Genomic DNA, 19,956 nt, shown 5'->3' with positions numbered 1-19,956 from the left:
CCAATATACATATTCAAGCCACACCTCCACATACCACATGCTCAGCAGCCTGAATTGTTAGCCCATGTTCCCATTAAGAACAACTGTCCACTGTGCTATAGTTGGGTGGTTGCATCCCTCTTTTACACAATGCTGGGTACTCACTGTTGGCAGCAATATTATGGGTGCAAATCTTTCTCAATATATTGGTAAATAATAGGAGTTCAATAACACTATTATAAATGAGAAAAAACAACAAAAAAGGAACACAAACCAAGCCAATCCACAAAAATAACAAAATTGCAATGAACATTTATGTCTCAGTTATCACTTACATGTAAATGGCCTGAATTCACCCATAAAAATGTGCAGAGTAGCTGAAAGGAGTTCAAATCAAGTCCAACCACCTGATATTTCGCAGAAACCCATCTTGCCATCAAAGACAAGTGCAGACTTAGAATTAAGAACTGGAAGACTGTCATACCAGCAAATAGCAACCAAAAATAAATAGATAGATAGATAGATAGATAGATAGATAGATAGATAGATAGATCAGGAACATCTGTACTTAGATGAAATAGAATTCCCACTACAAATTTTTGTGCAAGATAGAAATGGACAAAATATTATTAAGGGCCTATCACAAGAAAAGCAAATAATACTCATAAGTATAATACACTTAATGACAGAGCTCTTTGACACAGATGACATTTTAAAACAGAACCAAAAGAGATATGCAACAGCACAGTCACATTAGGGGATTTTGATACCACACTTACAACAATGGAAAGATCAACAAGACAAAGAATTGACAAGCAAATAAAAAACTTAAATGAAGATCTATATCAAATAGGTCTAATAGACATCTACAGAACACTTATACCAGAAAAGCCATTGCTTACACATATTTTTTCAAGTGCACATGAAACACTATCACAAATCGACCGTATGTTGAAAAACTGTTCAATTCAATTTTCAATACAACTACAAAGATCAAAATTAAGTATTCTGACTATAATGCAGTAAACTTTAGAAATAAATTATAAAATAATAAAAAAACAGGAAAAATTGAATACATGGAGATCAAACAATATACTGCTTAGTAGCTCTTGGATAAAAGAGAAAACTGAAACAGAGATCTAAAAATACCTTGAGATGAACAAAAATGATAGTACAAGCTTCCAGAATCTATTGGTTGCAGCTAAAGTGGTCTTAAGAGAGAAGATATTTGCAATATCAACTTACGTAAAAAAGCAAGAAAAATCTCAAATAAACAACGTACTATACCTAAAGCGACTTTATAAAGAGGAACAGACAAGACCCAAAGTTAATAAAAGGGTGGAAACAAAAATAAGAGTGAAAATAAATGAAGTAGGGATCAAAAAGACTATACAAATGAAAACATAAACAATGAAACTAAGAGTTGATAATTCAAGAAGATAAACAAAATAGGAAAAAAAAAACCCTCTAACATATAAAAGTGAGAAATTAAAGATAGAACAAAAATACAAAGGATCTTTGAGATTGCTGTGGACAATGATATGCCAATCATTCTATAACACTGAAGAAATGGAAAAATTTGTAGATCAATACAATCTACAAAGATTAATCCAGGAAGGGAAAGATGAGTTGAACAAATCAATCACAAGCATGGAAATTGCAACAGCAATAGAAACTTGAAAAAAGAGGAACAAACAAGACCCAAATTCCTAAAAACAAAAGCCTAGGATTAGATGGCTTTGCAAATCAATTTTATCAAATCTTTAAAGAAATAATGTCCATCTTGCTCAAAAATTAAAAGACACACACACACACACACAAAACAAACCAAAAATTGTTTTTTAAAATACAAAAAGAGGGAATGATCCCTAATATATTTTATGATGCTCACATTACCCTAATGCTGAAACCAGATAAAAAGAGCATGAGAAAATTAGGGACAAATATTCCTGATGAATATCAATGCAAAAATTTTCAACAAAATACTAGTATATCAACAATATATAACAAAGTGAGTGAACAACATTTGAGTGAACAACATTTACCCAGGGATGCAAGGATAGTTTAACACATGTAAATCAATCAACGCAATACATCATTTTTTTTTTAAATAAAAACAATTCCACAGAATTTATTGCCATCTGGTAATAACATAAGGGTAATCCAAACAATAGGAACAAATGTTTCAGAACTATCGTCCCAATAAAGAACAGGTAAAAAAAGCTAACTGAATTATCTTCTCAACCATCCCTCACTTGATTGATCTTTTCTAGTTGGAGACACTTTGGAGCAGAGTAATATTATCACCTTTCAGCATGATCCAACCCAGTTGTTTTCTTGGCTTTGTTTTAGAATGAATCTCTTCTGCGTCTAATACGAGGTTCATATACTCATCAAAACCAATGACACAGCCCTCTATCCGCATATTCACTTGCTCATAAAGCCACACCTGAATCCGAGATGGATTTTGCAAGTATCTGAAGATGAGGTTGATGGCCTGCACCATCACCTTCTGCACTTTCTGACCCTGGCCGTGGTACACCATGGTGGAAGCTCACAAAGACCACACATCATTTAAACGAAAGTAAATATAAAGATCATATGGTAATATGAATAGAAGCAGAGAACGCATTTATATAATTCAGCACCCTTGTGTTATAAAAACTCCAAGCAAGATGAAAACAGAAAGAACCTACAACATTGTAAAAAAAACACATATTACAAAGAAATCTAATATATATATTTAAAGATTTATTTACTTATACAAGAACTGGGGTACAGGCCAGAGGCGCGGGAGGGTGACAGAATTCACCAGAGACAGAGCGGGGAGCAGATTAGGCGGATGGACCAAGGACACTGCTGAGGGGAGTAAAGGGCAAGGCAGGAGAGGTCTGTTGTGTGTGGGTTTCTCCCTAGTGGGCTGGGAATCAAACCAGTGCTGCAGAGGTTGAGGACAGCTTCACAGCAAAGCACTCAACCTGCTGCGCCACAGGGGAGGCCCCACAATCTAATATTTAATGGTAAAAAACTGAAAATTTTCCATTTTGTGATCAGGAAAAGCAAGATGCCAATGCCCACTTGTCACCAATTTGTTTAATTTACTAGTAGAAGTTTTGGTTAGAGTAATCAGACAACAACAGGAAATTAACTTTCCATCTCCTCCATAAGATATTTTTGGAAATATTTTAGACAATGATAGTAACTCTCGCTGACATCTTAGAAGTCTATTCCATTCTTTTGGCATATTGTTAATTAAAATCAACAGGGGATCACATACAGCTCTGATTTGTTTTGAACTTTTTTTAAAGTATTATTCTTGATTCCTTACTGGCAGTAACCTTTAAATGTGTATGCCTGCTAGGTATTTCCAAGCTGTGTCCCTCCAAGTAACTCAGACTCATTTCCTTATTCTATTCTATTCTATTCTATTCTATTCTATTCTATTCTATTCTATTCTATTCTATTCTATTCTATTCTATTCTATTCTTTTTTACTGCAATGAGTTGAATTGTTACAGCTTTCTAATTGCTTCTGGGATAATTTTGGGGTCAAAAATGATTCAATCTTCTGGTATACAAGATTTACTCATATAAACTTTTATCTGAGGGATTTACTCATAAGAATGTATTTTAGCCTTACTAAAGCCCTGTGATGTAGTTCATGACAGCCAAGGAAATTGAGGGACAAGGAGGATGAAGGACGTTGTAAAGCCACACAGCTAATAAGAGGCAGAGGTGATCTTCAAACCCAGGTAGCCAGTCACCAGAGATCATGCTCATAAACATAGCACTACCTTGCCACTCATACCTGGATGCATTTAAAATGATTATAAAAACCCTGCACAAGTGCAATTAAATGACTCATTTACTTAGAAACACTCCCTCTCTCAGGTCCTATGACCATCAACATTTCATTGTGTACTTTTGAACTTTTTTGAGTGGTTTGGCCCTCACAATTCTCTATTCAGTGACTAAAACGGTTTCTTCAGGACATACCTACTTGGGAATGAAAAAGATTTTGATTGCATGACTTACACACCACCTTCTATTGCAGCAAGACCTGTAACCACTTCTGGGAATCAGAGTTGACACCTCCCCCATCACTTGCCACTGTCCTCTGTGGTAGGGTATCTCCTGTGAGGACCTCCTGGGGTTGTCCCATCAACCACACAGCTTGACAGTGAAAATTCACATCAAGGGGGCTTGTTTCACATGGTCCCAGAGCTGTTCCACCCCCATGGACTCTCACATATACACTTGCTGCTTTGCTATTTCTGCCTCCAGAGCCATGATTGCTAATGTGCTGTGGGTGAAGGGATGCTCAGAACTAGGCATTTTAAATGCCTGGAAGCTCAGGCTCCTTAACAGAAGGAAACGATACCCTCATTCTATTAAACAAGCATCAAAGCCATCCTATCCTGTCTAATTATCATGTAGAGTTGAGTTAATTAGTCCTCACAGTTTCTTATTTGTAGCTGTTTTTTTTTTTCTAAGTTTATGAAAGTTAAATCAGAGAGCAAATAGGAGTAACAGATTTTGTATTTTACCAAGCATCTCTAGCTCCTCTCCAACAATACAGGCAATGTCATTGGACCTAGTGATGTACCTGACATTTCTTTCTTTCTGGTGAATTCTTCCTTAGTCAGATCACTAACCAACATCAGGATTCTCGTCAAAGATGCAACTTTAAGTTGGGTCCTTCCTCACTTCAAACAATGCTATGGAAAAATATCCTTTTTCAGATAATGTAACACTCCCCTCCTTGATGAAAGGAAGCAGTGTGTACATGTGCGTGCGCATGCGTGTGTGCGTGTGTGTGAGTTTAGAAAGAATGGAAAGGACAGGTAATAGTTGTTAATTTGGGATATCATAATGAAGGTGAACACAAGCCAGAAAGTGTAAGAGTCGTTAACATTGAAAGAATCTCTGTATTTTGGCATTTCAAAATTTACTGAAATTTGACTTGAGAAAGTGTCCTCCCTTGAAGAAGATGACTGAAACTGCAGACAGCTTCAAACTTGAACCAGCTGGCTAGTGTGTGTGTCCCAGCCACTGTGCAGAAACACCTAGCAGACACCATAAAGGTGAGGACCGGTAATTGATCATTGAAGACGCATTCCAAGCACACAAGATCTATTTGGAAGTAAGCATCTGGCCCATGTACAGACAGTTGCCAGGTGACATGTACTGTGGCAGTCACGAAGCTGGCCTCACACCTGGATGGAGCAGATGAGCTCCCCTGTGCTCGGACAGTGCACCAGGTGTGTTTGCCATGGTCCCAGGAGGAGTCTGGCTCCCGCAGGAGCACATGGTGTCTCCTTTCACTTCCGAGGAAAAACTGCAATATAATTTATTCAGGACAGGCCTGGATTCTTAATTGGACAGGTGTGTGAAGAAATGCTGGCTGTGAGCACAGCGTGTTCAACTATCGAACTTTTCTGTCGACATTCTTTCAGCACTTCCTGACAGGCTAACCTTAATTCGTTCAGGTCAGGTACTGGCAGGTGGTAGCGCTGGTCAAGAGTGAGAAGAACATGAAATTGTGAAAAATCAAACAGTAACCTCCAGGAGTGATTTCCCCCTCCTCACCCCCTTTTGCAAGTTTCCAAGGGCCAAAGGAAAAAGGAAGCTCTCATCTCTTCTTTCTCTACGATCTGCTACACTGAATCACCATCTGTTGACTTAAATTGGTTAAGTGTTTCCCAGATAGGACCTCTGTCATCGGGATGGAGTTAGAAGAGAGAAGGGAGGGAGGAAGGAATTGGGGGAGAAAAGAGGATTTTGTTTGATTCTTAGAGAGAGAGAATCATCGTCAGATAAGATGGACTTTTTTTTGTAGAGATGAAAATTCAAAGGAGAAAGGTAAAGAAGAAGAGGTAAAGGATGAACAAAGAAATGAACATTTGTTCACTTTACATTTTATGCAAGGGCTGTTGCTAGGTTTTAATAAATATCCAGTATCCTTCTTCAGTCCCATTTCAGGAAAAAAAAAAAAAAAACTCTTCCAATACAATATCCTATATCATTCATTCTCATGTAATCTAGGATGCTAAGGGACTGGTCACCTGGGTCTTATTTTTGCTTCCAGCATCTATATCCATTGTATGCCTTTGAACATTTGCCATTGCTTTCATATATCTAATTTTCCCTAATGGGAAAAATAGATTAGGAATACTATACTAGCCCTCCCCTGAGAATATACATAAGAAATACTGCCTCTAAGAAATATCAATGGAATGAGGTCTAGCTACCTACAGAATGTTATTATTGATGCTGTTTTGGAAGGTGCTTATGGTTATCAAGCCTGGGAACCAGGCCAAATTGAAACTACACCACCTTTTCTCCAAACGATTAAGTAGTTGCCATTTATCACACCCTAGAAATAATGTCTCCAACACTGTAAGTTAGGTTTGCAGATTAGTCAGATGGTTCCCAGGTAATTACTACAATCAAATGCTCTTGAGCTTAACACATCCCTGAGTACCTCATAAACTCCCACCACCCCAGCCAGGGCAACAGGGGGCGAAGAGCCCAGATGCTACTCTAAGAGTCTGCCATGCTGGTTCACCCCATTTACCTCATGTGACAACTATTCCAGGAATAATGAGATATTCCTGAGCTACAAAAAGTCTCAGCTCTCCAGCTTCCTGCTGAATTTCCCTGCTGCATAAAGGTACAGCTCATTTTCCTCTGAGGGCCACTAGTGGAAAAGGAAGTTGGATGCAATGAGGTGGCCTCTCATGGAGTGACGTTTCCCAGGTGACTTGCCACTTTGGAGTTGGGCTATGTGACAAGACTCACTAAGTCCCATCTGGTCTCTGCACACAAAAGGCTACAAGAGTTAATAATGCATCTAATGCAAAAGTTTCCACAGAAGTTTATCTATTTTATGCATTTTAATTGAAGTTAGTGTGCAGTTTGGGGAGTATTTTCTTTACATTTTCCTAAAATGAGGCAACCCAAATAAAACATTTTTGAGCTATACAAATAATTCCCAAAATAGACATTTGAAGTTGTGTTAAGATTGAAATTTATTGGTAGTAAAAAGTAGCAGGAAAAATCTAGAGGAGAAGCCGGAAAGAACATGATTAGGGGAAATAAGGAATCATTTTTTTCACAGATAACTTTCTAAGGTCATGATGGGAAAAAAATGGTTGCATAACAATAATGATACTAATAATAGTTATAATAGCTAACATTCGGGTACTTATTCTGCTAACCACTTTACAGGCACTATTTCATGTAATCCTCAAACAATCTTGTACAATAGCTTATTATCTCCATTTTAGAACTACTGCTAATGGCTGGAGAGTTAGAATCAGAAAAAAAAAATCTCCCAAACCCAGAAATTGCTCTGTTTCCTGTTTCATCATTTTTAATGATATATTCTCTAGACTGTAGCTTTTAAACAAGTACGGATGGGAGAGAGTTAAAGATAATGGAAGAAATTAATTCTGGAAGAGAGAAGGCATTGTTTAGAGGCAGGGGATAGAGGGAAGCAGATGCCTGTTTTCAGATGCTAGAAGGAACTCTGGTGTTTTTGACCTCATTGCACCTGCTTCTAGGAGGATTCTGGTCTCATCTCAGAAAAAAATGGGAAATCCATTTTTTTTAATAAGAAAATCATACAAAAAATAACCGTGGTGGTGTTATGGCCAACATGGACCCCACCCCAAATGTTCACACTTCCTCATTCTTCTTTTATTTGTTCATGATTGTGTGTGTGTGTGTGTATGAGAGCGAGAGCGAGAGAGAGCAAGAGAGAGAGAGAAAGAGAGAGAGAGAGAGAGAGAGAGAGAGATTCCACATGATCTAGGGTTAATATTGGCAGCCTGTGTTATAAAATGACTTTAAGCATTTCTCAGCTAAATAAAAATTTCTGAAGGAAATGTAGGCATCTTTTACTTATTCAGAGGAAATTTATACCAGAATCTACACATTTAAAACATGCAAAATAAGAGCCATCAGCATTTGTCCCTACATTCTCTTCTTCCTACTTCTTACATTTCTCAGCAAAACTTGCCTAATTTTCACAGTTGATTTCCTCACCTTTTTTAGTTCTCTAAAAGCATTCAAGATTCATAGTATATTTCATGGTCATTTTTTTTTATTGAAGTAGCATTGGCTTATAACACTATGTACCAGTTTATGCAGTGTACAGCTTTACACTTGGACTATACCAAGGCCATAACTGTATGATATGTCTAGTCATTATCCACCGTTGATGGTCATTAAACAATATTTATACAATTGTTTAGTATATGTTTTTCCTGATGAGATGAACACCAGGAGAGCATTATTGCATTATTGCATTTGTCTTACTCACTGCTTATTATTGTGCATAGCCCACTATAGGCACCTAATAAGTATCTCTGCAATGGTTAGCTTTGGTTAACAGATCTATTTTAATGTAATTATAGTTAATATATGCCACTCCTCCCTCAATATTCCTGAACATACAAATTCTTGAACATGCAATCAATCACCAAGACTATGGATTCCATCTCTCCTCACTATTCAGTCTTTGTTATATTTGATATTTATGTCCTGGAAGTGTTATTAAAAATGACCTCATTCTCCAGTATCTGTTTTCACATATTTAACTAAATCCTGTAAAAATTACAATATATGACAGTCATCTGGTTAAACTCTTTACCACAGCCCCCACTAAATTTAATCAAGATTTGCAGCTGCTTTTGAGCATCACATATTAATAAAGGAAGGCCTGAAGGTGACTGAGAAATTTCTTTACTTGAGTCAGACTAATTGACTAAGACAATCTCTTTCTAAATAACAGATCCTGACTTTTTTTTCACATCTGGCTAACTTGTGTTCTTTTGTTTGGATGCTATTTCATCAAATATTCTTTAAGAATATTTCTTCAAGGATCTCATTCATTTTAGCTGAATTATTTCTTCTAGGGGTATGTGGATATTGCTTGCTGAGTCTGTAGACTATCTTATATGCTTTATAAAATAAATTTTTAATTTTAAAATAGTTTAGAGGAAAATTGAGATGATAGTAGAGAGAGCTTCCAATATTTCCCAGCCAAACTCTACCCAACTTCTTCAACCACAAAATCATGACATAAAATACAATGGTTGAGCTTTAGACTACTGCACTTTGGGTAGATTATTATGAAGCAGTGGGAAAACAATAGAGTAACAAGTATAAATAAGTTATCACTAGATGCAACAATATGGATGAATCTCAAAGAGATAATGATGAAAGAAGCCCTCGCACCTAATAAACTTATTTTGTGTCATTCTGTTTATAAGACATTCAAATATTAGGCAGCACTAACCTGTGGTATTCGATGCCAGGACAGTGATTACTAGTGGGGCTGTAATGGGTGCTTTTGGATTGCACTTTTTGACTGTATATTCTTTATTTAGGTATGTTTATTTTGTGAAAGTTCACCTATGATATGCACATTTATTATGTATGTTTATATTTCAGTAAAAGTTTTTAAAAGTTACATCTATTTCATTGTTCTATACATAATGAGTATCAAATACAACAATTCATATAAATGTTTAAAATGGTAAATGCTAAGTAGATGCAAATGCTTTCTTACACTGATGCTGATGATGTCATTTGAAATTTATAAGGTAAAATAAACTCTGGTGTAAATAGCATTAAAACTTTAAATGTTTTAAGAATTTATTAATAAGCTACTGTGTTTTTGCTCCATGGTCACAACTGTCCTCAAGGATGAATTTCACTCCAATAATCCCAGCTTTTTGTGAAGATGTGTGATCTTAATTCCTTGACTTCTCTCTTATAAAATTTCCTCATCAGTAAAATCTTTCCCGTCTATATCACTATATTGCTTTATGATCTAAATCAATTTAAACTATGAGAAAACATGTTTATATTAAGTTATTACCAAAACATTTTACTTTGCACTGCCAGTGATATCAAAGAGTGCACTACATAGTCTCTTCTCTCACAAGTTTTACAAACTACTTGGGGAAATGAGACACACCGTCTTGGAAATGATAAAGAAGAGTACTAGGGCCATCTGTGATTAGGTGAGGAATGAAGGGAGTTTTCAGAGCTCTTTTCAGGGTGCTGAATTGTTGATCTGTTTCATGTTTTCTCTGTCTTTTGAAATTGTGGAACATTATCCTTTGATGATGAGCATAATAAGATTTAGGGCTATACAGACATAGGTTCAAGTTAGCTTTTCTACTTAAAAGCTATGGACTAGTCTGAAATTTAATTTCCTGAACTATATATTAGGGTAATACAACTTTGAAAGACCTACACAAACAAAATACAGCTGTTACATCAGTAACATATCTTTCCTAACATATGTAAAGTTCTGCTATGTGCCAACAATTTTTCTAAGAATTTTAAATATTTTGCTTATTTAATATTACTAGATAAGGCATCTGAGGCAGAGAAGTTCACAGATTTCCAGAGTCAATAAGGGGAAAGGAGGATAAATATGATACAAAAAAAATAAAGCACTACAGATGTTGTCAAGCCAAATAATTTTATTTTTAAAAATTGAGAACATTCAAGGAATGAATAAATAGTAAATAAATCATAAGTGTAAACAGGGAGAGATTTTATTATTTTTTTTAAATAATAAATTTTATTTTTATATTCCCCCATACAATTGCAAACGCCCCATTCTGACCCCAATCCTTCCCCTCCCGCCCCCCGCCCCCCAAAAAGTGTCTCTGGTTCATAGTTTTTTGTTGATTTTGATTTTCACTTTCTTATATTCATTTTCCTGGTCCCTTATTTAAGTTTTCTAGATTCCTGCTATGAGTGAGACCATCCGGTATTTTTCTTTTTCTTTTTGGCTTATTTCGCTGAGCATGATCCCTTCCAGCACCATCCATGTTGCTGCAAATTGCATGTGTTTATCTTTTTTGAATGCTGAGTAATATTCCATGGTATATATGTACCACATAACAGGGAGAGATTTTATATGAGCTAAGTAACTCCAGGAAGAACATGTGCCTTCTTTGAGACAATAAATGTTAATAAATTTCAGTTATAATCCAAAGCAGAGTAGGTACTAGCTCCTATTATAAAAATGAATTTGGTGTTTTGTATTCCAGTGTTCATGATAAGAAAAAATAAGAATTTTATCTAACCCCTATTTAATTTTATTTAAACTTTGAATGTCTCTCAAATGTCCTCAAATGTCTCCCAAATTTCCTCACTGTCTGTAAAAATGGCATAAAATCAGAATTTCAACTTTCCTGCCTCAATATTTCAGAAGGAAAAATGCCAAATCACATGTCACCAATACCATTCAGGAGAAAGAAACCATACTCTATTTAGACATGGAAAATATATAAAGCCAACTTACCTAAATGGCACATAATTCTTGATAACTTTTATAGGTGTCAATCTAAAGAGGATAACATTTAAACACAAGCTTATCGAAAGGATTTCTATAAGCTACTAACCATTTTCAGGAGTTGAAAGCTAATTGACATTCATACCATTTATAATCACAGCTACTAAGTTATTTCAGAAAATATGTAATTCCAATCTGCTTTTCCATTAATCAAATTATGTTGAGTGAGACAGAATCAGTGCTATCATTAAATGTGCCAGTTGAGTGTGTTTATTTAGTATTGTCAATATTCAATATAGTGACTGTGGAATTAATATAGCAGCTGTATGGTCATTGTTCATGTACCACATCGTCAATGTTTCAGAATGAGATTATTAAAATTTTTAAGAATAAACATTAATATTAAGTCAAATATAATTTCAGATTTATACTTTCATTTTTAAAATGTTTCTATGAATATCATTTAACTATTCTCTCTTCTTCTTTGGAATATATATATATATTTTTTTTTTTTTTAAGAGGCAAGCTTTATTTATTTATTTATACAAGCACTGGGTATAGTCAGAAGAGCGGGAGGGTGAGAGAATTCACCAGAGCCAGAGCGGGGAGCAGAATAGGCAGAAGGACCGAAGTACACTGCTGAGGGGAGCAGCGGGTGGCAGGAGAGGTCTGTGCGCCATGTGGGACCCTCCTCTGTGGCCGGGGAGCAGCCGGGGATCAAACCGGCGCCACAGAGGCTGCAGGCAGCTTCGCAACCCAGCGCTCAACCGCTGCACCACCGGGGAGGCCTGGAATATATATGTTTTAGATGTCCACAAATAAGGACTAATAAAAAGCAAAAATGCATATGAATAGTTAACACTAAATCTTAGCTATTTGGAAGGGGTTGAATGAAGGCAAAGTGAAGTTAAAATCAAAATACAAATAATATTTATATTTATTTAAAACAAAGATAATACAGATTTAAACTGGCATGAATAGGATAAAGGTAACACCACTATAGAATTAAGAGATGAATCTAATTTGGTAGTAAATGGAGAGGGTAGGCGAATAAGCACGTTGAGGATTACCAGTTTGATTTCTATGTACTTAATTCAAATTTGAAAATGTTCACTAGCTAAAAGACAATGTGGTGCTGAAGATCAGAAAAAAGACCATTCAGTTTTGAAGATCATTTATTAATCAATCAGCTGTCAGAATTAGACAGAGTATCTAACAAAGAGCACAAAGATAGGAAACATGAGGGCCCAAAAGAAAATCCTTGAAATTATTGATACTTATTGGTCAAGATAAAATAGTCAGATAGGAGGGCGGGAAATAAAGATTATGGAAGCTATAGAAATCTTTGTTTAGGTGCATATACCTGCAAGAAGATATAAAAGAAGTGGAAGAAAAGACCATAAAACTACCATAAAACTTCTTAGCTTGTGGGATTCCTAGAGATAGAAGTATACTTCTTTTTTCATGCCATATCCAAAATGTCATTACAAGACCAATGTCAATGAATTTCTTCATTATGTTTTCTTCCAGGATTTTATAGTGTCAGCTCTTTAATCTGTTTTGAGTTAATTTGTATGAATGGTGTAAAATAGGTGTCCAATATTCAAAAGCACAAACAACAAAATAAAGGTCAAATGTTCCTATGCTGCAAAAGGAATGACAAAATGGAACAACAACTTATGTTATGGGAGAAAACATTTACAAATCCTGTAACAGATAATAAGCTAATATGCAAATATATGAAGTATACAACTTAACACCACCACCACCTAGACTATCTGATTTTAAAAACTGGCAGAGGGACTGAACAGATATATATTTCTAAAGAAAACATTCTAGGGGCCTCCCTGGTGGTGCAAGGGGTTAAGACGCAACCCATGAAGCTATCCACAGCCAATGCAGCACAAATTCAATCCCCAGCCAGGGAGTTACCCACAGGGCGCAGCAGTGTATTTCAGCAGTGTATTTCAGTCAATCTGCCTGTTCTGTTCCCCACTCTGTTTCTGGTGAATCTTCTCACCTTCCACACATCTGGCCTGTTTCCCAGTATTTGTATGCATAAATAAATAAATCCTTAAAATAAAGAAAACATTCTAATATCTAATAAGTAAATGAAATGATGCTTAACATCACCAAAACATAATACAACATCACCTCTCACCTGTTAGAATAACTATCACAAAGAAGACAAGAAATAACACGTTGGTAAGGATGTGGAGAAAAGGAAATCTATGGGTGTGTTGTTAGGAATATAAATTTGTTCAGCTACTATGAAAAACAGTAAAGAGGTTTCTCAAAATATTAAATATGTATTTAAATGAGATGAAAACAGAATATCAAAATATATCTACACTTTCATATTTATTTCAGCATTATTCCCAAGCATTAAGACATGGAATAGCTCTGTGTCCTCAGTGGATGAATGAATAAAGAACAAACATACACACACACTGGAATATTATTTATCAATGATAAAAGAAAAAAATATTGCCATTTGCAACACTTTGGGTGAACTCTGAGGATGTCATGCTTTGTGAGATAAGCCAGAGAGGAAAGCCAAATATTGTATGCTATCACTTACATGTGGAATCTATAATAGGAAAGTGATAAAACAGAGTAAAATGGTGGACTTGGGAGTGGTGTAATTAGAGTGGTATTGCTTAGGGGTAACAAATAACAAATAGATAATGAAGTCTTGGAGATCTAACTTACAGCATAATGATTATATGAATCAATATTGCATTATAAACATAAAACTTGCCAAGAGACAAGATCTTATGTTTTCAGCACACACAAAAAATGATAATTATGTGATGTGATAGAGGCGTTAGCTAAAGTTCTGGTGGCAATCATACTGAAATATATAAATATAGAAAATAAAAAGTCACACTTTAAACTTATGTAATGGTTTTTTAAAGACTTATTTATTCATGCATACAAGAGCTGAGGTACAGGCCAGAGATGCGGGGTGAGAGGACTCAGCAGAGGCAGAGTGGAGAACAGAACAGGCAGATTGACCAAAGTACACTGCTGAGGGGAGCAGCGGGTGAGTCAGGAGAGGTCTGCTGTGCCATGTGGGTTGCTCCCTGGATGGCCAGGGATTGAACTCGTGCTGCAGAGGCTGTGATTGCTTCATAGTGTGGTGCTTAATCCCTGTGCCACCTGGGAGGCCCAAACTTATGTAATGTTGAATGTCAATTATAACTCAATAAAAATATATTTTTGACATAAACAAAATCTGTTTTTTTATTCTTCCACTGGTCTTTCACCTTCTGCTTCTGAAGCTTAAATCCAAAGGAGTCAGAAAACGAACTTATTCTGGGTTAGTGAACAGAAATAGATTTTCTTGGGGCCTCCCTGGTGGTGCAGAGGGTTGAGTGCAGTTTTGCGAAGCTGTTCGCAGCCTCTGCAACGGGGTTTGATTTCTGGTCAGCCAGGGAGAAACCCAGATGGCGTGGCGGACCCCTCCTGCCTCGCCTGCTCTCCCCTCAGCAGTGTCTTCGGTCCATCTGCCTGTTCTGCTCCCTTCTCTGTCTCTGGTGAGTTCTCTCACCCTTCCGCGCCTCTGACTGTACCCAATGCTTGTATAAATAAATAAAATCTTAAAAAAAATAGATTTTCTTTCTAGAGTTCATTTTAGAAAAGTTTAGTCACAATAGAAACCTCTTTACTCCATTTCCCCTTCTCCTAAGGTGGATTATATTATGATTGCATGTCTGTAAAATAGGACTTATGCCTTTGTTGCTCACTGATGTCAATCTAGGTCATGTGACTAAAAAAAAAAAGATTTATTTATTTATTTATACAAGCACTGGGTACAGTCAGAAGCACGGGAGGGTGAGAGAATTCACCAGAGCCAGAGCGGGGAGCAGAGCAGGCAGAAGGACCGAAGTACACTGCTGAGGGGAGCAGCAGGCAGCAGGAGAGGTCTGCGCACCATGTGGGACCCTTGCTGGTGGCCGGGGATTGAACCAGCGCTGCACAGGCTAAGGGCAGCTTCGCAGCCCAGCGCTCAACCGCTGCACCACCAGGGAGGACCTCATATGACTTTTTTAGTCGGTGAAATGGCATCTATCACTTTCAAGCAGAAATTTAAGATCATCTTTTGATTTAGGCTCCTCAAACTCCCATCTGATGCTGTCACAGAGAGAGTTATTGTTAGCCTGGATTGAGATGTACAATTACATGCATAGGGAGCATAAATGGGAAAGAAACCTTCATTTTGTCTGTCTTTGAAGTCATTAGGTTGTTATCGCTGCATGGTTTAACCTAGGCTGACTTATACAACTCCCAATATGAGCATTCTCCTTTGCTATCCTAAAGTGTGGGTCAATTAGACTAGGGCACAAAACCTGGGGCTGATGTGGAAGCATCTGTTTTCTTTATTATGGGTCGGAGGGTTGCATTAGATATTTTGGATTTACATTGCAAGATATTTGATCTCCAGCTTGATTCATGCATCATCTTAATTATCATACCAGATTAGAACATGTTAATCATTCAGAAAAAGAAAGAAAATCTCTTGTGGGTGGTGTTGTTGTCCTTGATTGAGAACTACTAGACCAGCTGATGCTGACAAACTGCAAATTGGAGTATGTGAACTGTTTTATCTAAAACACATACCTAAAGAGCAGGAAAAGAACCCTGTGTTCTCCAGTCCTTAACAAATACAGTTGCATGAGCAATACTTCTTAAAAATGGAGTGAACTGAGATCATTTTGAATTCTATCTACTCCAAAAAAGAGGACCACAGTCTGCTCTTAGCCTACAGGCAATTTATATACAGGAAACAGAATTTCCTGTTTGGGGTTTTAAAAATGTGAAAAACTATGCATACTGGTGCATCTTAGTTTAGTGTATAAATAGAATTTCTCCTGGGAGATGCATACTCCAATAAAGTTCTCTTTGCTGATTGTCCAGTCCAAAAATAAAAAAAAAAAAAGGGGAAATAGCTGTTAGAAAGGTGCATATTACAGAAAGTACTTAGTGACGTTTCACCAACAGCTACATCTTATATGTTTCCTTTCCACTAATGTCAGGCATGGATGGTAATGTTGGACAGTGAACAAAGTTCCCTGGGTCTTGGCTCTAAGATCACAGAGAAAATAGACAGACAGCTATGCATAAAGGGTGTCTAAAGTGTTGCTTTCTCTCTGTGGGGCTCATACCAGAGTCTGTGTGTTGTTGCAAGCTGAGCTGCTCCCTTCTCTGCTAATTGGATCATGGATAGTAAAACATGCCAGGCTTATCCTTAGGCAATGTAAAAGCACTGAGGCTCAAAGAAGAAAAAGGAATTATCTGTAGTGAGAGAAAACTGGCAGGAAGACACAGACATCACTTTCTCAAATGTTGAACAGTGAAAGGTGTCACACCTATGGGGATGTAGGTCTAGGACATCAACACTTCTTATCTTGGTTGTTTAGGGTCCTCTATAAAAGGATTATAGAAAACATGAGAGGCCACAGACCATCAGATAAAGCAAAATCAGAAGCTCAGCAAGGGGCAAGAACTTTCAGCTTTGAGCATTCACCTACTCCACAAAGTTTCTATTACTCACTTGAGGATGTATGAATATGACTCAAAGCAGTCATTATGTTAGCCATACCAGACTAGTCTTAGAAATCCACATGGATATATTTATGATTTCTTCACACGGTAGATTATTTCTCCAATTTAGGATGTGATTTCCTGAGGAGAACTTTCACTCCACATCAGCAGCAGTGTAAGTGATAACTTCATTGACATAAGCCTTGTCTCTCCAACAAGTTTGTTCAATATACTTAGGGCAAGGTCTCGTATTTTTTCCTCTCATTTCCCTCCCAAGACAAAGCACACTGATGGACCAATTATTGACTAAAATAACAATATACACTGAATGATATTCTAAGTGTTTATTCCCCAGAGATACCAACAAAAACCTTTTTTTGTTGTTTTTAAGTCAGCAAGTACATAAATATTAACTTGAAGTAGCAATGCCCCCTTCAGTCCTGAACCATGCCCTAGTCTTCATTAAAAGTATGCTCATAGTAAGAAAACTTGATACATAGTTGACTCTCTGAGTCCAAAAGGGATTGGTTCCAGCACCTCCAGGGAAACCAAAATCTCCTGAAGCTCAAGTCTCATACAGAATGGTGTAATATTTGCATATAATGCATATACATCCTCCCATAGATTTTAAATTATCTCCACCTAATACCTAATACAATGTAAATGCAATGAGGGCAACAGTTATACTGTATTGTTTAGGGAATGATGACAAGAAAAAAAATAATTTGGTGCATGTTCAGTGTTGAGGTACAATCATAGGTTTTGCAACTTATAGTATTTAGTATGAGTTTTCTATTCAAGGTTGGTTGAATACACAGATCTGGAACCAAAGGATATAGAAGGTCAACTGTAAGTTAACCTCAAAAACCACATCATATTCGAAATTATAGACGTTTGGTGAATCTTAAGACCTAATTTGAACGAGAGGTCTTTGGTTCTTTCTGAATTGCAGAAAAGCTAGATCTTTGGTTACTCTGACATATGAAATATAGAAACTGTTTATATGATATTTATGTCCTTGAAAGGAGAAGAAATAAGACAACTGATTGGGGTTTGCCTTCTGCTCTCACCCTGACATGTTCTTCATTGCCTTTAATATTTTTTCTTTGTTGACGAGAGCCTGATTAATTACACTTCAGTGTACAGTCTTTATAGGTTATGGCTGGGGTTGACCATGGTTGTAAGAGCAGAGGTTTATGATTCTCTGAAAATACTCCACAAATATTCCCAGACTTAGCAGACCTTTCAGGTCAGATTCTTGGGAAAAATTGAAGTTCAGGGTCTACTGACCCTTGGAGAGTCTATATGTGTTGGAAAAGCTAAAATGTTTCACAAATTTTGAATCATTTGTCATATTTTTCAACTTATCATGCTTACTTTGAACTTCTCATTTCCTTGAGGATAAGCCAAGGATATTTATAGATAAATTCAATACTCTGTTGCTCAGACTCTGGGTCATTCTTGACAGTTACTCTAAGGACCCAATGTAGAATAAAACGTGTGAGGGTAAAATAATATGGTTTTGAAAAATAAACCTGTATTCATGTCTTTGTGTTTTTCTCAATAATTCCAGTGGAAATAATAATAATACCTATCTTGTAGAATTATTGTGAGTTAATTAAATTATTTAATGTGGTATTATATAGATATTATATGATGTTCAAGAATTGGTAACTATTATTTGTCTTGATACAATCATTAAAAATAATTCAACATGGATATTGTACTAAACAATATGAACCTTATAAAATGTTATCTTAGCACAGAAACAAGACAGTTCAATTCAAAATAAAATGATAATAAACACAGTTCATCAAAAAATAATATTCAATAAATATAACAATAACATCATTAAGAGAAAGATGGGTTTGCAACTCCTCACCTGGCCCGTCTTTTTTTGGGAGATACTTTTCTTTATCTAAAGTTCCTTATTTTTCATATGGTGATTACAAAATTTGACCAAACATCTCATATGGCTGTTATGAGCTCATTATAAGGACTATTGATATAAACTTTTTGAGCAGTTAAAAGCAATATACATGTAGAGATGTAGAGTTAATTCTTCAAATAGTATCTCCTTCAGTGGCATCAATGAGTTTTGAATAAGGAAATTTCAACAGAATGAAGCCTCCTTCATTGGTCAAAGTTTGATGACTATTTTCATAGAAATGGTCTTTGAACACTTCAGCAACTTTCTTTTTACTCATGGTCCATATTAATATTATTTTAAATAATTTTATTTATTTTTATATATTTTACATCATTTTTCTTTTTATTTTTTTACAATGTATGCTTTCTCATCTCAGTTACAGTCCCCATGAAATTCCCACCATCAATTCAACCATGTACCATCACCATAGTCATTTATGCTCTTCCCACCCATTTTGAGCCTACTCCTTTCTTCCCCCATACAGAATGTCTCTGGTTTATATAGTTGCTTGTTGATTTTGATTTTCACTTTATTATAATAACTATTTACAATAGCTAAGCCATGGAAACATTTTAAATGCCCCATAATAGATGACTGTATCAAGAAGATGTGGTATATATACACAATGGAATATTACTCAGCAATCAAAAAAGTTTAATGCAGGGCTTCCCTGGTGGCGCAGCGGTTGAGAGCTGGGTTGTGAAGCTGCCCACAGCCTCTGCAGTGCCGGTTCGATCCCTGGCCACTGGGTGAGGTTCCCACATGGCGAGCAGACCTCTCTTGCCATGCCTGCTGCTCCCCTCAGCAGTGTACTTCATCAGTCTGTCTGTTCTGCTCCCTGCTCTGGCTCTAGTGAATTCTCTCACCCTCCCACACTTCTGACTGTACCTAGTGCTTGTATAAATAAATAAATCTTTTTTTAAAAACGTTAAACTCATGCCATTTGCAGCAAAACAGATGGAGCTGGAAGGGATCATGCTCAGTGAAATAAGCCATAGAGAAAAAGAAAAATACCAGATGGTTTCAATTATAGGAAGAATGTAGAGGATACAAATAAGGGGTCAGGAAAAAAGTTATTAAAAACACATTAATATTTTTCTATGATTCAAGGTCAAACAAAGATTTTGATTGAGAATTCAAATCAAGTTTATCTGATGCCATAGCCACAGTATTCAAAA

General features: G+C 36.4%; 1 protein-coding gene across 1 annotated transcript; it reads right to left on the bottom strand.

Moving 5' to 3' along the window:
* Nucleotides 1-2,248: 2,248 nt before the first annotated feature.
* Nucleotides 2,249-2,524, bottom strand: LOC311181238 (small nuclear ribonucleoprotein E-like; the record flags this gene model as incomplete). The annotated part of the gene is made up of 1 exon (XM_084249562.1): nucleotides 2,249-2,524. The coding sequence occupies one exon, from the start codon at nucleotides 2,522-2,524 to the stop codon at nucleotides 2,249-2,251; it is 276 nt and encodes a 91-aa protein (XP_084105688.1).
* Between the last annotated feature and the right edge of the window lie 17,432 nt (nucleotides 2,525-19,956).

This window comes from Talpa europaea, assembly GCF_964194135.1.
Source record: "Talpa europaea genome assembly, chromosome: 12".
Classification (NCBI taxonomy): domain Eukaryota; kingdom Metazoa; phylum Chordata; class Mammalia; order Eulipotyphla; family Talpidae; genus Talpa; species Talpa europaea.
Note: the sequence above shows the minus strand (reverse complement) of the source record. Positions and strands in the feature narration are given on the sequence as shown.